The 18,449-nt window shown below is 45.0% G+C and overlaps 2 protein-coding genes across 2 annotated transcripts in view; one reads left to right on the top strand and one right to left on the bottom strand.

The window, feature by feature from the left end:
• tm7sf2 (transmembrane 7 superfamily member 2) overlaps positions 1–18,449 on the bottom strand; it is a 558,775-nt gene that overhangs the window by 350,290 nt on the left and 190,036 nt on the right. The window lies entirely within an intron of this gene.
• The window catches only part of LOC137355901 (solute carrier family 22 member 6-A-like), a 47,133-nt gene continuing 32,713 nt past the window's right edge, over positions 4,030–18,449 (top strand). The window contains exons 1-2 of the mRNA XM_068021516.1: positions 4,030–4,526; positions 9,512–9,615. Of these exons, the coding sequence (XP_067877617.1) occupies positions 4,125–4,526; positions 9,512–9,615 (506 nt within the window). The 5' untranslated portion in view covers positions 4,030–4,124. The remainder of the gene's footprint in view (positions 4,527–9,511; positions 9,616–18,449) is intronic.

The following is an 18,449-nucleotide window of genomic DNA, read 5'->3' as shown; positions in this document are numbered from 1 at the left end:
AAAGGGAATAGGAAAAATGATAGGCAGAGAAATCAAGGGCTAGAATCAAACAGGGACACAGTGAAAAATATTGGGATGACGACAAGTAATGTTAAAAAGACAAGCCTTAAGGCTTTGTGCCTTAACGCACAGAGCATTCGCAATAAAGTGGATGAATTAATCGCGCAAATAGATGTAAACGGGTATGATATAGTCAGGATTACGGAGACTGGCTGCAAGGTGACCAGGGATGGGAAATGAACACCCAGGGATATTCAGTATTCGGAAGGACAGACAAAAAGCAAAAGGTGGTGTAGTTGCATTGCTGGTTAAAGAGGAAATTAACGCAATAGTGAAGAAAGATATTAGCTCTGACGATGTAGAATCTGTATGGGTAGAGCTGAGAAACACTAAGGGGCAAAAAACGTTAGTGGGGTTTCTGTATAGACCCCCAAACTGTAGTAGTGATGTTGGGAATGGCATTAAACAGGAAATTAGAGATGCATGCGAAAAAGGAACATCTGTAATTCTGGGTGACTTTAATTTGCATATAGATTGGGCAAATCAAATTAGTCACAATACTAAAGAGGAGGAATTCTTGGAGTGTATACGGGATGGTTTTCTGGACCAATACATTGAGGAACCAACCAGAGAACAGGCCATCCTAGACTGGGTATTGTGTAATGAGAGAGGAATAATTGACAATCTAGTGGTGTGAGACCCCTTGGGAACGAGCGACCATAACATGATAGAATTCTTCATGAAGATGGAGAGTGACGGTGGATAGGCAATAGCAAACATTTGAAGAGCGTATAGATGAACTGCAACAATTATTTATCCCTGTCTGGCGCAAAAGTAAAACGGGAAAGGTAGCCAAACCATGGCTTACAAGGGAAATTAGAAATAGCATTAGATCCAAGGAAGAGGCATATAAGTTTGCCAGGAAAAACAACAGACCTGAGGATTGGGAGCAGTTTAGAATTCAGCAAAGCAGTACCAAGGGATTGATTAAGAAGGGGAAAATAAGTACGAGTGCAAGCTTGCGGGGAACATAAAAACTGACTGTAAAAGTTTCTATAGGTATGTGAAGAAAAAAAGATTGGTGAAGACAGTCAGAAACAGGGGAACTTATTATGGGGAATAAAGAAATGGCTGACCAACTAAATGCATACTTTGGTTCTGTCTTCACAAAGGAGGACATAAATATCATACCAGAAATGCTGGGGAACACAGGGCTTAGTGAGAGAGAGGAACTGAAAGAAATCGGTATTAGTAGAGAAATGGTGTTGGGGAAATTGATGGGATTGAAGGCGGATAAATCCCCAGGGCCTGATGGTATGCATCCCAGAGTACTTAAGGAAGTGGCCCTAGAAATAGTGGATGCATTGGTGGTCATCTTCCAAGATTCTATAGCCTCTGGAACAGTTCCTACAGATTGGAGGATAGCTAATGTAACCCCACTATTTAAAAAGGGAGGTAGAGAGAAAGCAGGGAATTATAGAACAGTCAGCCTGACCTCGGTAGCGGGGAAAATTCTAGAGTCCATTATCAAAGATTTTATAGCAAAGCACTAGGAGAACAGTGGTAGAATCGGAGAGAGTCAGTATGGATTTACGAAACGGAAATCATGCTTAACAAATCTGCTAGAATTCTTTGAGGATGTAACTAGAAGATTTGATGAGGGGGAGTCAGTGGATGTGGTTTATTTGGACTTTCAGAAGGCTTTCAACAAAGTGCCACGTAAGAGATTAGCATGTATAATTAAAGTGCATGGCATTGGGGGTAATGTATTGCGATGGATAGAAAATTGGTTGGCGGACAGGAAACAAAGAGTAGGGATAAATGGATCTTTTTCTGAATGGCAGGCAGTGACTAGTGGGGTACGGCAGGGATCGGTGCTAGGATCCCAGCTATTCACAATATACATTAATGATTTAGATGAGGGAACTAAATGTAATATCTCCAAATTTGCAGATGACACAAAACTGGGTGGGAGGGTGAGTTGTGAGGAGGATGCAGAGAGGCTTCAGGGTGATTTGGACAACTTGAGTGAGTGGGCTAATGCATGGCAGATGCAGTATAATGTGGATAAATATGAGGTTATCCATTTTGGTAGCAAAAATAGGAAGGCAGATTATTATCTGAATGGCCAAAAACTGAGAGAGGGGAATATGCAGCGAGACCAGGGTGTTGTCGTACACCAGTCGCTAAAGGTAAGCATGCAGGTGCAACAGGCAGTAAAAAAGGCAAATGGTATGTTCGCCTACATAGCGAGGGGATTTGAGTACAGAAGCGTTTGGGGCTTCACCTGAAAGGAGCTTTTGGGGCTTCACAGGCCCCAAACGCTCCTTTCAGGTGAAGCAGCGATTTACTTGTACTTCTTTCAATGTAGTATACTGTATTCGCTGCTCACAATGTGGTCTCCTCTACATTGGGGAGACCGACCGCAGACTGGGTGACCGCTTTGCGGAACACCTCCACTCAGTCCGAAAGCAGGACCCCGAGCTTCCGGTTGCTTGCCATTTCAACACTCCCCCCCTGCTCTCATGCTGACATCTCTGTCCTGGGATTGCTACAGTGTTGCAGTGAACATTAACGCAAGCTCGAGGAACAGCATCTCATTTACCGATTAGGCACACTACAGCCTGCCCGACTGAACATTGAGTTCAATAATTTCAGAGCATTTTTAGTTATTTTTTTCTTTTTTATACATTTTTTGTGTTTATTTTATTTTATTTTATCTTAGTTTGTTCAGTTTGCTTACCCACGTTTTTTTTTTCCATGTTTGTACTTGCAGCTGTTCAGTTTTCAGTCCATTAACACCCTATCTGTACTGACGCTTTGTCTTTCAATCCACCATTAACATACTGTTTGCCTTTGCTCCATGACCTTCTGGTCGGTTATTCTCTGTGACCTTGTCATATCTACACCTTCTCCTTTGTTATCTCTTGCTCCACCCCCGCTTTACTTGCTTAAAACCTTTCACATTTCTAATATTTGTCAGTTCTAAAGAAGGGTCACTGACCTGAAACGTTACCTCAGCTTCTCTCTCCATGCATGCTGTCAGACCTGCTGAGTATTTCCAGTATTTCTTGTTTTTATTACAGGTAACATCCATTGCTTTCCCTTCATCAACATTCTCTGTTCCTTCATCAAAAAAATCAATTAGATTAGTCAAGCACAATCTGCCTTTTACAAATCTGTGCTGGCTCTCCTTAATTATTTCAAATCTCTCCAACAGCCTGATCACTTTTTCCCTGATTATTGTTTCTAAAACCTTACCCATCACAGATGTTAAACTGACTGTCCTGTAGTTAGGAGGAATTTTCTTACAATCTTTCTTGAATAAAGTTGTCACATTTGCCACTCTCCAATCCTCTGGAACCTCCCCCTGTAAGTAGGGAAGATTGGAAGATTATGCCAGGTCCTTCTGCTAATTTCACTTCCATTCCCACATTTTAGCAACCTGGGATGTAAGCTATCCAGCCCAGGCAATTTATCCTTTCTAAGCATAGCCAGCCTTTCCACTACATCCTGCCTATCAATCTTCACCTTATCCATTACCTCTACCATCTTCATTTCTACCAATATTCTGTCCGTGTGGGTTTTAAAGGTCTATAGATTATAAGAAGACTGAGGCAGGTTAACAAGTTCCACAATCTTTACATCCAGTCTAATAAATTTCAAGTGGATAAAACTTCATTCCTTTTCTCCCCCCACCATTTATGGCTTCAGCTACTTCAAATTATTTTGACTGAAATGGTTCTAGAAAGACAGGGGTTATTATATACACTGATGAATGAGCACACTGAGAAGATGGTACCTGTAAAAAGCAGGTAATTATATGAAGAGACTTCCTAAATGTTGGTGACAAGTATACCCATTGACCAATAACTCTCCCAAACCCCCACCAACCACAATTCCATGGCCTTTCTTTCATAGCGTCCAAACTCATTAAACCAAGTTTTGCAAGTTGGAGTGAAAAAGTAACTCTGTTATCACCAGATTAAACATTACTTAATGTATGGACTAATGATCAGTACAGCTAAAGGCACACTGTTTTTGCGTCAGAGTCGGTCAGTGTCACAACCTCTCAGTCAGTAACAGTTCTTCTGCATTATTGTCTTCATCTGTAAGCTGCAGCCATGAGCTTCGGTGATATCCTGGAGGATGTTGGAAGTATGGGAAAATTTCAAATCTTCCACATCTTGTTGCTGTCATTCCCATCTTTGATCTTGCCTAGCCACAACCTGCTTCAGAACTTTGTGGCTGCTGTACCCAATCATCACTGTAGGATCCGTTTGGAAATGAATGGATCGAGGTATGTTAATGTTACAGACAAGCCACAGACAGAGGAGCTTCTCCAGGTTTTCATCCCTCTGGACCAGAATCAGCAGCCAGAGCAATGCCGTATGTATTCCTCACCTCAGTGGCACCTTCTGGATCACAACAAGATGCAGGGAAATACTACCGATTATGACACACAGATGTGCACTGATGGGTGGACTTACGACGACTCTAAGTTTAAAGCCACAATAGTTACAGAGGTATGCCTGAGAATGTCTCTCTCTTTAAGGTTTCAATAGCACTGTGTACAATGTGGAACTGAAGGAAGGTCTGCAAATGAATGTGTATATGCAGGGATAATGTCACCTCCATGAGAGTTTTCAGTTCAAACATCTAGGTACATGTGCACGCGATGCACCATTGCTGGGGCTAACACCAGCTTCAGCCCCCTTCTGTTGAAAGTTCGGATGAAAGGTCACAGACCTGAAATGTTAACTTTGCTTCTCTCTCCACAGATGCTGCCAGACCTGCTGAGTATTTTCAGCACTTTTTGTTTTTGTTTCAGCCCCCTTAATTGCTCAGTGGGCAAAGTTATCACTGGTGTGGTACTAAGCCATAAAGACTAAAATATTCAATTTTTGTGTTTAATTAGCTAATCTCAGCAGGGTGGCAGCTGTGACACCATAACAGCCCTGTTTATAGGGAGAGGAACTATCAGCCAAAAGGTTCACATTCCTAATAACAATCCAGTGACCACTGCTCAAAGGTGCAGATGTGTGGACCAAGGTAATGACAGAACTGGGCTCAGCTTTGAGATCCACCATAGTCTAATACACTGCTGAAATCAGTGTATCGGCTTGCAATCGGAGAATGACTATTGGATGCAGGAGGTATGACAGCCTCTCCTTGTATAACAATCATGCTTAGTATAATTTCCCCTTCCCAGTTGATACCACTTTGCACTTGATCCACATCACTTCAGACTCTCCTTTTAAGTAAGCTATTAACATGCTCTAGGTGATGTCGCTATTGTCCAGTAAAGGTTAAGGGATGGAGCTATGTACAATGCAAAAATAATTAATTTAATGCAGTAAATGACAGTGAAATCCAGCACAGGATTCTGATCCCTTCTCCCACTGCAATCAACATAGGTTAAAAAAAGTAGCTTAAATGAAACACCATCACTTTGAAAGTTGCTGCCTAAGAAATGTTGCTGACTTCAATTTCTAATCACTATTTACTGTGGAGGCAACTACCAGGGGTTTAGCTGGTACATGCATTATCCAGTGTGAGACTGAGTGAAATACCTGGAAAGAGATGCAGTGGTTTGTGTCGAGGTTCATCCCAAGCAGCTCTGTAACACAGGAGTCTGTGCTCTACGGGCTGTTCTCAGGGATGTGCACCAAGATAAACATCAACTGCTGCTGGAGGACTATCAATTCGGTGAAAGACGCCCTTTGGTCTGCCCGAAACTTGCTGGTTTTCCAGCGCAAAGAGTTGTCCACGACCGAATGTTGCAGACTGGCACATTCCAAGGTCCAGGACTACGTGCTGAGGGACGCACTAAAGCTTGGGGCAGCCTCAGCAAAGGCTCAATGGGGAAAGACCACTGTGTAATGTCCCTCCACCAAGCTGAACTGAGGGGCTGGATCCATGGAAAACCCCTTGAACTGTATCCAGAAAATATTTCTTTGCTGTAAATGGTACATGGCATGTCAAATGAAATGGAAGGGTTGTGAGGCAACTCACTCCTGTATTGAAGGAAACTGATCTCCTTTGCACTCTTTGTATTGTTTGACTTTGTGCTTTTTAGAACTGTTTTGTAATGTATTTTTTACAGATTTTATGAATAAACTATATTTTGGAAATAAAAAAACCATGCATTATCCAGTGTGGTGCATGGAATGTCCTCAAGGCCCTACGGGAAAAGGAGATGGTGGATCCTGTCGGATGGTTCCCCGAGCAGACTGCCAAAGTCATTTGGCAGAATGCCTCATCACCAGAATTTTCAAACAAGCATCAAGATGTAGCTTGGCTGGTGATGAGAAGGGCCTTCCCCGTCAGATCCTTCCTGCACGCCCAGAGTCACGCCCCCTCCACACAATTCCCTCAAGGTGGCTGTGGTGGGGAAGAGACGGTTGCCCACTGCACAGTGGTGCAGTGGTTAGCACTGCAGCCTCACAGCTCCAGCGACCCGGGTTCAATTCTGGGTACAGCCTGTGTGGAGTTTGCAAGTTCTCCCTGTGTCTGTGTGGGTGTCCTCCGGGTGCTCGGGTTTCCTCCCACATGCCCAAGACTTGCAGGTTGATAGGTAAATTGGCCATTAGCAATTGCCCCTAGTATAGGTGGGTGGTAGGGAAATATAGGGACAGGTGGGGATGTGGTAGGAATATGGAATTAGTGTAGGATTAGTATAAATGGGTGGTTGATGGTTGGCACAGACTCGGTGGGCCAAAGGGCCTGTTTTAGTGCTGTATCTCTAAAACTAAAAACTAAAAACTAAAACCTCCTTATGGAATGTGTCCTTGCAAAGCAGGTGTGGAAAGAGATGCAGTGGTTTTTGTCGAGGTTCATCCCAAGCAGCTCTGTAACACAGGAGTCTGTGCTCCACGGGCTGTTCCCAGGAACACACACCGAGATAAACATCAACTGCTGCTGGAGGACCATCAATTCGGTGAAAGATGCTCTTTGGTCTGCCGGAAACTTGCTTGTCTTCCAGCACAAAGAGTTGTCCACGACCGAGTGTTGCAGACTGGCACATTCCAAGGTCCAGGACTACGTGCTGAGGGACGCACTAAAGCTCGGGGCAGCCGCGGCAAAGGCTTAATGGGGAAAGACCACTGTGTAATGTCCCCCCACCAAGGTGAACTAAGAGGCTGGATCCATGGAAAACCCCTCGGGCTGTATCCAGAAAATATGGGTTTGCTGCAAAATGTACATGGCATGTAAAATGAAATGGAAGGGTTGTGAGGCAACTCACTCCTGTATTGAAGGAAACTGATCTCCTTTGCACTCTTTGTATTGTTTGACTTTGTGCTTTTTGGAACTGTTTTGTAATGTATTTTTTACAGATTTTTATGAATTAAGTATATTTTGGGGGAAAAAAACATGCATTATCCAGTGTGGGACTGAGTGAAATACCTTCTTGGACATGGTGCCAAGGCTGGTTGATCCTGCGGGACTGTAATGCAGCTTCAGTCAGAACCTCCGGGAAAACTAACCAAGCAAAATGATAGAACATTGATCCTTTCTCACATCTCAATTATTCACCTCTGATCCACTACCCTCCACAGACAGGGCTAAATTTGACAGCCACCCCCACCCGATGTTGGGGGGTCATGGCGATGTGGCCGGAAAATGCCTTCGGCAGAATCCTGCAACAGGCCTCAACGCTGGGAAGGCCCGGCCTGATATTGCTGGCGGCAAGAGGCCTCATGGCGGCCCCTCCGCCCCTCGGCGACGGAAGACCTATTTAAATATCTAATTTAAATAAACAAATTGATTACCTACCTGCTCCCGCCGTCGGTTCCAGAGCGATATTGGTGCCTGTGGCCGGCACTCCCGCGCCTTCAGATCCCCGTCTGGGGATTCGAGACGGAACCCTGGTAGAGAGGGGGGTGCAGGTAAGTTTTTCAGTGCGGGAGGTGCCAGGATCAGTTACATTGGTCTAGGGGATGGTGGGAAGGGGTAAAGCTTAAAGTTTATAAACTTTGTGGGGCGGGGGGGGGGAGGAGAAGGTCAGGTGCACAAGGTAAATATTTTGGAGGGGGTGAGGGCAAGAAATTAAACTTATGGTTGCTGGGGGTGGGTGGGAGAGGGGCAAGATCAATTAGTTTAATTTTTAAAAATTCATTCTCCTTTTAAATCGTTAAGTGTAACAAAAGGACTCGAAGCCCTTTACAAATAGCGTTGGTGCCTGCGCAAAGGCAGCTGACACCATTGTCGGGGACAGACCGCCTGCGCCCTCCACATCATGGGGGGAGGGCGGTCCGTCCCAGCAGGCGGCTTTGTGACATGCAGTCAATGCAGGCGACCACCATTGTTTATGTCAGCAGCGGAAATGTAAAACGCAGCCCACAACATTCCACCCCCTTCCCCATGCACCAACACAGAGGAAGCATGACATCCCTTTGATTATTTCATCACATCATTCTGCAACCACCCGTGACTTGATTGAAGCATATAAAATTCTGAGGGGTCTTGTGGGAGCATCTAGAACTAGGGGTCACTGTTTAAAAATAAGGGGTCGCCCATTAAGACAGATATGAAGAGAATTTTTTTTTCTTAAAGGATCGTGAATCTTTGGAATTCTCTTCCTCAAAAGGTGGTGGAAGCAGAGTCTTTGAATATTTTTAAGGCAGAGGTAGATAGATTCTTGACAAGCAAGGGGGTGAAAGGTTATTGGGGGTAGGCTGGAATGTGTTGTTGAGATTACAATCAGATCAGCCATGGCAGAGCAAGCTTGAGGGGCCGAGTGGCCTACTCCTGCTCCTAATTCGTACGTATGTTTGTATGTGAAAGCACATCCCCATTCCTATTTCAATTGATATTTACCTGGCTTCTTTCCAAAGGAGTTTCAGTAAATGACACAGCTTCAACTTCACATATCCCCTCTTTTGTGGGAGATATTTTCCTTTATTGTCCTCCCTGAGGCTTCTTCATTTTGTCTTTATTTCTGTGCTGTTCTTCTCTGCATTATCCTGAAAAGAGAGTTAAAGTGAGGGCTGCATGATGTTACAATGACTCCTTATATGTGGGCAGTGCTTAAGCCCACAGTGTGGGTGCAATAACCTTTAGCCTATTCTAAAGATTGATGAACAAAAAGGAACTATTTTCCCCTTGATGAACAAATCAAACTCCAAATAGAAACACAGTAAACAATCCTTACCCTGCCGGATCAGCAGGAACTTGGTGCAGATATGTCAGGAACAACCTTTAATCTCGGAAGAAACAGGAATTCCACATTATTACACATTGATTAACCCATACCCTGCTGAACAGCTAGGAAACATTGCATGACTGTACAGTAAGTAAGCTATATTCGGCTGGATTAAGAGAAAGTCAATACTGTTACACGCATCTAGTCCAGACCCTGGTCAATAAATTGTGATTGTGTGTTACAAGGTGAAGAAATAAAATTTCCACGTACAATATCTGTTAGGTGTGAGGTGTGTGCAGAACATCCCAGTTACTATTAATGTTGTTAAATCCTCAATAAATATCAGCTCCATTCTTATTTTAACAGTGGGACCTGGTGTGCGACTGGAAGTCTCTAAAACGGATGGTGCAGTCTATCTACATGGCTGGCTTAATGACAGGAGCCATAGTATTGGGAAGGCTTGCTGACAAGTAAGAAAAGCGTGATGAATTATACAAAGTGTACTGTTTGGTTGATGTGTTTAAGCTGCTGGCTGGTTACCCAGGAACTGACATTACATGATTTCCTGCTCTAGCTAATTTTTCAGCACGTAGTGACAGAAAATTCTTGGGTGTACTATCCTGTTGCTGCCTCGCGTATCCTGGTCCCCAGACCCAACATGTGATTTGCATCCTTTGACCATTTTTCCTGCTTTTTTTCTGCAGGCAAACCTGGTCGATTCGCAGAGAATATCCCTGCGCTGACCTGAGAGGCCCCAAAATTGTTGGGCACGACTGCTTAAGCAGCTCACCTCCAAAACACTAATGACCCTGGCGCCAGAAGGTCGACCAGGGGCAGGGCCAGATCTCTGTGACAAGTCCTGCCACCACAGTGATGTTCCCCAGTCAAAGAAGAGCAGCAGATCCCAGTGAAGTGTTAACATGCATTTATATTGAGCATTTAATGTGGGAAACATCATGGGTCTCTTTACTGCCGGAGGGAGAAAACTAGGTAAAAGGAACAGATAACCAGCTATGGTGAGAGACTTAGGAGTGGTCACTGAAAGTTTAGTTTTTAAGAAGCTCTTTAATAGTTGAGAGAAGTATTTTTGTGAATTAATTTTCAGGATGTGGGAGTCGATGGAAAGGCCAGTAGTTAACGTCCAATTGTCCTGAGAAGGTGATGATAAGCCTTGTTCTTGACCCACTGCAGTCCACGAAATATTATCCTCATTATTCTTTGTAGCAGTTTGATGTAACTGAGGGTCTTGCTAGGCCATTTTAGATGGCAGTTAAAAGTTGACCACATTGGTGTGGTCTTGGAATTACACTACACTGGATAAAGACAGCAGGTTTCCTTCCCTAAAGGATATTAATGAACCAATTAGGTTTGTACAACAATCCAACAGCTTCATAGTGACTTTTACTGGGACCGGCGTTTTTCTTTAACTGAATTCAAATTTCTGAAAATAGAGACATGTTGTCGAAGCTTTTCGTCTTGCACTCATCAGGACAACATGCAAGGATAACCAATGTAAGGGAAAACAACAACTGCATGAGAAGAGAATGCTGATTGGTTGGCAAGTGAACTCTGATTGGTAGAGGCGTTGCCATGGAGAATGCACCAGTTTACGGTGACTGACAGTTAACTGTCAAGCTTTGTTTGAAATTTAAACCAGGCAGCTTGACTCTGATTGGTCAAGCATTGCCCTCAGGAATGAACCAGCGAATGGCTATCACTTATTTAGTTCAGCTGAAACAGGCGCAATGTGTGCACATGTTCTTTTTGTCTTCAAAGAACAGGGCCCTGTGTATGAATATATGTAGCTTCCAGTACGCACAAATGTGCCACACTGCAAGCCCTACAGGCAATCTTAAATTGGTTGTCAGCGCAATTCTTAGCACACTGCAGATTATTTAGCAAATGCTGTCCAATTGCGGAATCACATCTAATGTTGGACACCGTGTTTTGAGTCTTGCAAGCATGGGCTGGTTGGGTACAGCCTGAACCTTGCACATTGCGAACAGTGGAAGGGACATGTTGTTTGATATGATCCCCCAGTCTTTGGGACATACCGCAGTGTGCTAAGAATTACGCTGACAACCAATTTAAGATTGCCAGTAGGGCTTGCAGTGTGACGCATTTGTGCACTCTGGAAGTTACATATATTAATACACAGGGCCCTGTTCTTTGCAGACAGAAAGAATGTATACATACATTGTGTCTGTTTCAGCTAAACAAAGTAAGTGACAGCCATTCGCTGGTTCATTCCTCAGGGCAATGCTTGACCAATCAGAGTCAAGCTGCCTGGTTTAAATTTCAAACAAAGCTTGGCAGTTAACTGTCAGTCACTGTAAACTGATGCATTCTCCATGGCAATGCCTTTATCAATCAGAGTTCATTTGCCAACCAAGCAGCACTCTCTTCTTATGCAGTATAAGTTGCTGTTTTCCCTTACTTTGATTATTCCTGTGCATTGTCCTGTTAAGCTTCAAGATGTCTCTATTTTCAGCAGTTCTCAAGTTCTGTACTACCAAACCACGATGAATTCAAATTCTTGAATTACTATGTTGGGATTTGAACGCAAGAACACAAGAAATAGGAGCAGAAGAAGACCATATGGCCCATCGAGCCTGCTCCGCCATTCAATATGTTCATGGCTGATCTTGGGCTTTAATTCCACTTTCCTGCCCACTCCCATATCCTTTGATTACCTGCGAGACCAAAGATCTATCTATCCCAGCTTTAAACATATTCAATGATGGAGCTTCTTCAACCTTATGAGGTAGAGATTTCCAAAGATTCACAACCCTTTGAGTGTAGTCATTTCTCCTCATCTCAGTCCTGAATGATAAGCCCCTTATCCTGAGACTGTGCCCCGGCATTCCAGATTCCCTGACCAGAGGATACAATCTCTCAGCTTCTACCCTATCAAGCCCTTTCAGAATATTGTATGTCTCAATTAGATCACCTCTCATTCTTCTAAACTCCAAAGAATATTGGCCCAATTTACTCAGCCTCTCATCATAGGACAACCCCTCATTCAAGGGACAAATTTAGTGAACCATCACTGCACCACCTCCAGTGCAAGTATATCCTTTCTTAAATATGGAGACCAAAACTGCACACAATATTCCAGGTTCGGTCTCACCAAAGCCCTGTACAATTTTACTCCTGTACTCCAATCCCCTTGTAATAAAGGCCAACATGTAATTTGCCTTCCTAATAGTCTGCTGCACCTGCATTTTAACTTCCTGCATTTCTTGTACGAGTACCCCAAAGTCTCTCTGAACATCAACACTTATCAGTTTCACACCTTTTAAAAAATATTCTGCTTTTCTATTTTTATGACCAAAGTGAACAACTTCACACTTCCCTACATTATACTCCATTTGCCATTTTGTTGCCCACTCACTTAACCTGTCTATATCTCTCTGCAGCCTCTCTACGTCCTCCCCACAGCTTACCTTTCCATCAAACTTTGCATCATCAGCAAACATAGATCCATTACTCTCTGTTTCTTCATCCAAGTCATTAATATATGGTGTAAATAACTGAGGCCCCAGGACCGATCCTTGCGGCACCCCACTTTTCACTGCCTGCCAACTTGAAAATGCCCCATTTATGCCCACTTTCTGCTTCCTGTCTGTTAACCGCGCTCATATATTACCCCAACACCATGAGCTCTTATCTTGCCAATTAATCTTTTATGTGGCACCTTATCAAATGCTTTTTGGAAAGGCTGCTTTTGCTGACAACGCAGCCACTAGGTGGCGTTGCACTGGCACATGCGCAAATACAGCCTGTTCAACTAAAACATCAGAGTCAGCGATGTTCAAGCAGATGCCAGGACTAAAGATGGCGATACTCAAATAATCACACAAAGGCAACGTAAACACATGGCAGCACATAATGGCCGAAGAGATCGGCTGGTTGGGGAATGGCTGGAGAGAGAGGGCGAGGAATGGCCAGAGAGAGTGGACGGTGGGGGGGGGGGGAATGGCCAGAGAGAGTGGGCAGGGGTGGGGAATGGCTGGAGAGCGTGGGTGGGGGTGGAGAATGACTGGAGAGCGCGGGCAGGGGGGTGGGGAATGGCCAGAGAGAGCGGGCGGATGGTGGGGAATGGCAGGGGAGAGCGGGAGGGGTGGGGGGGGACAGTGAGAGCGGGCGGACGGGGCCGCCACCAAGGTCTTCGGCCACTCCCCCCCACTCTCTCCCCCACAGCCCACCCCCCCGCTATCTCCCCCACACCCAGCCCTCTCTCAACCCCACACCCCGCTCTCTCCTCGCTTCTCTGCTTGCTCTCTCTCCCACATTCCTTTCATTGCAGCAGCTTATTCGGAAGCAAAGAGTGCGAGCGAGTGATCAGCTGGGATGGTCAGTTTCAACTTAAACTTAATTTCCTTTTGTTTTCGGCGGACCAGGGGCTTCTGGGTAAGTAAAAAGCCTATATATTTGGGCCGTTTCTGAACCCGAGACACTACACGTGTAGTGTCTCCCACCCGCCCTCCTCCTCTAACCAAAAAAAAAGGACTCGGTGGTGTGTAGATAAGGTAAGGCTTTTTCTTTTTATATTTCTCTTTTTTTTTTACCGTGTGATTGGTAAAAACTTTTCATTCCTTTTTCATTTATCTAAGTTAAGCTTAAGATTAAAAATGGCAGGAGATCTCAGAGCCGTGTTATGCTCCTCTTGCTCAATGTGGGAGCTCAGGGACACGGCTGATGTCCCTGACTCCTTCACGTGCAGGAAGTGTGTCCAGCTGCAGCTCTTGTTAGACCGCATGACGGCTCTGGAGCTGCGGGTGGACTCACTTTGGAGCATCCGCGATGCTGAGGAGGTCGTGGATAGCACGTTTAGCGAATTGGTCACACCGCAGATTAGGATTGCTGAGGGAGAAAGGGAATGGGTGACCAAAAGGCAGAGAAAGAGCAGGAAGGCAGCGCAGGTGTCCCCTGCGGTCATCTCCCTCCAAAACAGGTATACCGTTTTGGATACTGTTGAGGGAGATGGCTCACCAGGGGAAGGCAGCAGTAGCCAGGTTCATGGCACCGTGGCTGGCTCTGCTGTTCGGAAGGGCGGGAAAAAGAGTGGAAGGGCTATAGTCATAGGGGATTCGATTGTAAGGGGAGTAGATAGGCGGTTCTGTGGTCGAAAACGAGACTCCCGAATAGTATGTTGCCTCCCAGGTGTACGGGTCAGGGATGTCTCAGATCGGCTGCAGAACATTCTGAAGGGGGAGGGTCAACAGCCAGTTGTCGTTGTGCACATAGGCACCAATGATATAGGTAAAAAACGGGATGAGGTCCTACAAGCAGAATTTAGGGAGTTAGGAGCCAAGTTAAAAAGTAGGACCTTAGAGGTAGTAATCTCAGGATTGCTACCAGTGCCACGTGATAGTCAGAGTAGAAATGAAAGAATAGTCAGGATGAATGCGTGGCTTGAGAGATGGTGCAGGAGGGAGGGGTTCAGATTTTTGGGACATTGGGACCGGTTCTGGGGGAGGTGGGACTATTACAAATTGGACGGTCTACACCTGGGCCGGACTGGAACCAATGTCCTTGGGGGTGCTTTTGCTAATGCTGTTGGGGAGGGTTTAAACTAATGTGGCAGGGGGATGGGAACCAAATGAGGAGGTCAGTGGACAGTAAGGAGGTAGTAACTAAAGTCTGCAAGGAACTAGATAATGAAGTCAGCGTGACTAAGGGGAAGAGTAGGCAGGGAGCAGATGATGAACGCAAAGGGACTGGTGGTCTGAGGTGCATTTGTTTTAATGCAAGAAGTGTAGTAGGTAAGGCAGATGAACTTAGGGCTTGGATTAGTACCTGGGAGTATGATGTTGTTGCTATTACTGAGACTTGATTGAGGGAAGGGCATGATTGGCAACTAAATATCCCAGGATATCGATGCTTCAGGCGGGATAGAGAGGGAGGTAAAAGGGGTGGAGGAGTTGCATTACTGGTCAAAGAGGATATCACAGCTGTGCTGAAGGAGGGCACTATGGAGGTCTCGAGCAGTGAGGCAATATGGGCAGAACTCAGAAATAGGAAGGGTGCGGTAACAATGTTGGGGCTGTACTACAGGCCTCCCAACAGCGAGCGTGAGATAGAGGTACAAATATGTAAACAGATTATGGAAAGATGTAGGAGCAACAGGGTGGTGGTGATAGGAGATTTTAATTTTCCCAACATTGACTGGGATTCACTTAGTGTTAGAGGTCTAGATGGAGCAGAATTTGTAAGGAGCATCCAGGAGGGTTTTCTAGAGCAGTGTGTAAATAGTCCAACTCGGGAAGGGGCCATACTGGACCTGGTGTTGGGGAATGAGCCCGGCCAGGTGGTTGAAGTTTCAGTAGGGGACTACTTTGGGAATAGTGATCACAATTCCGTAAGTTTTAGAATACTCATGGACAAAGACGAGAGTGGTCCTAAAGGAAGAGTGCTAAATTGGGGGAAGGCCAACTATACCAAAATTCGGCAGGAGCTGGGGAATGTAGATTGGGAGCAGCTGTTTGAAGGTAAATCCACATTTGATATGTGGGAGTCTTTTAAAGAGAGGTTGATTAGCGTGCAGGAGAGACATGTTCCTGTGAAAATGAGGGATAGAAATGGCAAGATTAGGGAACCATGGATGACAGGTGAAATTTTGAGACTAGCTAAGAGGAAAAAGGAAGCATACATAAGGTCTAGGAGGCTGAAGAAAGATGAAGCTTTGAAAGAATATCGGGAATGTAGGACCAATCTGAAACGAGGAATTAAGAGGGCTAAAAGGGGTCATGAAATATCTTTAGCAAACAGGGTTAAGGAAAATCCCAAAGCCTTTTATTCATATATAAGGAGCAAGAGGGTAATTAGAGAAAGGATTGGCCCACTCAAGGACAAAGGAGGAAAGTTATGCGTGGAGTCAGAGAAAATGTGTGAGATTCTAAACGAGTACTTTGCATCAGTATTCACCGAGGAGAGGGACATGACGGATGTTGAGGTTAGGGACAGATGTTTGATTACTCTAGGTCAAGTCGGCATAAGGAGGGAGGAAGTGTTGGGTATTCTAAAAGGCATTAAGGTGGACAAGTCCCCAGGTCCAGATGGGATCTATCCCAGGTTACTGTGGGAAGCGAGAGAGGAAATAGCTGGGGCCTTAACAGATATCTTTGCAGCATCCTTAAACACGGGTGAGGTCCCGGAGGACTGGAGAATTGCTAATGTTGTCCCCTTGTTTAAGAAGGGTAGCAGGGAAAATCCAGGTAATTATAGACCGGTGAACCTGACGTCAGTGGTAGGGAAGCTGCTGGAGAAGATACTGAGGGATAGGATCAATTCCCATTTGGAAGAAAATGGGCTTATCATGGTTTTGTGCAGGGAAGGTCATGTCTTACCAACTTAATAGAATTCTTTGAGGAAGTGACAAAGCTGATTGATGAGGGAAGGGCTGTAGATGGCATATACATGGACTTCAGCAAGGCGTTTGATAAGGTTCCCCATGGTAGGCTGATGGAGAAAGTGAAGTCGCATGGGTCCAGGGTGTACTAGCTAGACGGATAAAGAACTGGCTGGGCAACAGGAGACAGAGAGTAGCAGTGGAAGGGAGTTTCTCAAAATGGAGACGTGTGACCAGTGGTGTTCCACAGGGATCCGTGCTGGGACCACTGTTGTTTGTGATATACATAAATGATTTGGAGGAAAGTATAGGTGGTCTGATTAGCAAGTTTGCAGACGACACTAAGATTGGTGGAGTAGCAGATAGTGAAGGGGACTGTCAGAGAATACGGCAGAATATAGATAGATTGGAGAGTTGGGCAGAGAAATGGCAGATGGAGTTCAATCAGGGCAAATGCGAGGTGATGCATTTTGGAAGATCCAATTCAAGAGTGAACTATGCAGTAAATGGAAAAGTCCTGGGGAAAATTGATGTACAGAGAGATTTGGGTGTTCAGGTCCATTGTTCCCTGAAGGTGGCAACGCAGGTCAATAGAGTGGTCAAGAAGGCATACAGCATGCTTTCCTTCATCGGACGGGGTATTGAGTACAAGGGTTGGCAGGTCATGTTACGGTTGTATAAGACTTTGGTTCGGCCACATTTGGAATACTATGTGCAGTTCTGGTCGCCACATTACCAAAAGGATGTAGATGCTTTGGAGAGGGTGCAGAGGAGGTTCACCAGGATGTTGCCTGGTATAGAGGGCGCTAGCTATGACGAGAGGTTGAGTAGATTAGGATTATTTTCATTAGAAAGATGGAGGTTGAGGGGGGACCTGATTGAGGTGTACAAAATCATGAGAGGTATAGACAGGGTGGATAGCAAGAAGCTTTTTCCCAGAGTGGGGGATTCAATTACGAGGGGTCACGAGTTCAAAGGGAGAGGGGAAAAGTTTAGGGGGGATATGCGTGGAAAGTTCTTTACGCAGAGGGTGGTGGGTGCCTGGAACGCGTTGCCAGTGGAGGTGGTAGACGAGGGCACGATAGCGTCTTTTAAGATGTATCTAGACAGATACATGAATGGGCAGGAAGCAAAGAGATACAGACCCTTAGAAAATAGGTGACATGTTTAGATCGAGGATCTGGATCGGCGCAGGCTTGGAGGGCCGAAGGGCCTGTTCCTGTGCTGTAATTTTCTTTGTTCTATTAGGCGATGGCATCATCTGGGCATGCGTCAATTTACATGATGACGTCATCTGCGCATGCGCCAACCGGTCCTGGCAATGCGGAACGCAGCGCACGTGCAGAAGCCCGTTTGCGCATGTGTGCAGGTTGGCGCAGTCGGATGATGACCCCGCCGGCTGTGTTGTCAAGAATCACTTTGTTTTGGAAATCCAGATATACTAAATCTACTGGTTCCCCTTTATCTACCCTACTAGTTACATCCTCAAAAAACTCTAACAGATTTGTCAAACAGGATCTCCCTTTAGTAAAACTATGCTAACTTGTTCTAATCATACTGTGCTTTTCCAAGTGCATTGTTAAGATAATAATAAATTCCAGCATTTTCCCAATGACTGATGTTAGGCTAACTGGCCTGTAGTTCCCTGTTTTCTCTCCATCTCTTTTCTTGAAAAGCAGTGTAACATTTGCCAATTTGACAGGACCATTTTTGAATCTAAGGAATTCTGGAAAATCATAGCCAGCGCATCTACTATCTCTGCAGCTATCTCTTTTAGAACCCTTGGGTGTAGGCCATCTGGTCCTGGAGACTTGTCAGATTTTAGACCCTCAAGTTTCTCCAATACCTTTTCTCAGCTGATATCAATATCCTTAATGTCCTCACTCTTTTTAGCCCCTAGGTTACTGCCTATTTCTGGTATGGAATTTGTGTCTTCTACTGTGAAGACAG

This window comes from Heterodontus francisci, chromosome 44 (genome assembly GCF_036365525.1).
Source record: "Heterodontus francisci isolate sHetFra1 chromosome 44, sHetFra1.hap1, whole genome shotgun sequence".
Taxonomy (NCBI): Eukaryota; Metazoa; Chordata; class Chondrichthyes; order Heterodontiformes; family Heterodontidae; genus Heterodontus; species Heterodontus francisci.
The sequence above is the reverse complement of the archived record's forward strand: the minus strand, read 5'-3'. Positions and strand labels throughout refer to the sequence as shown.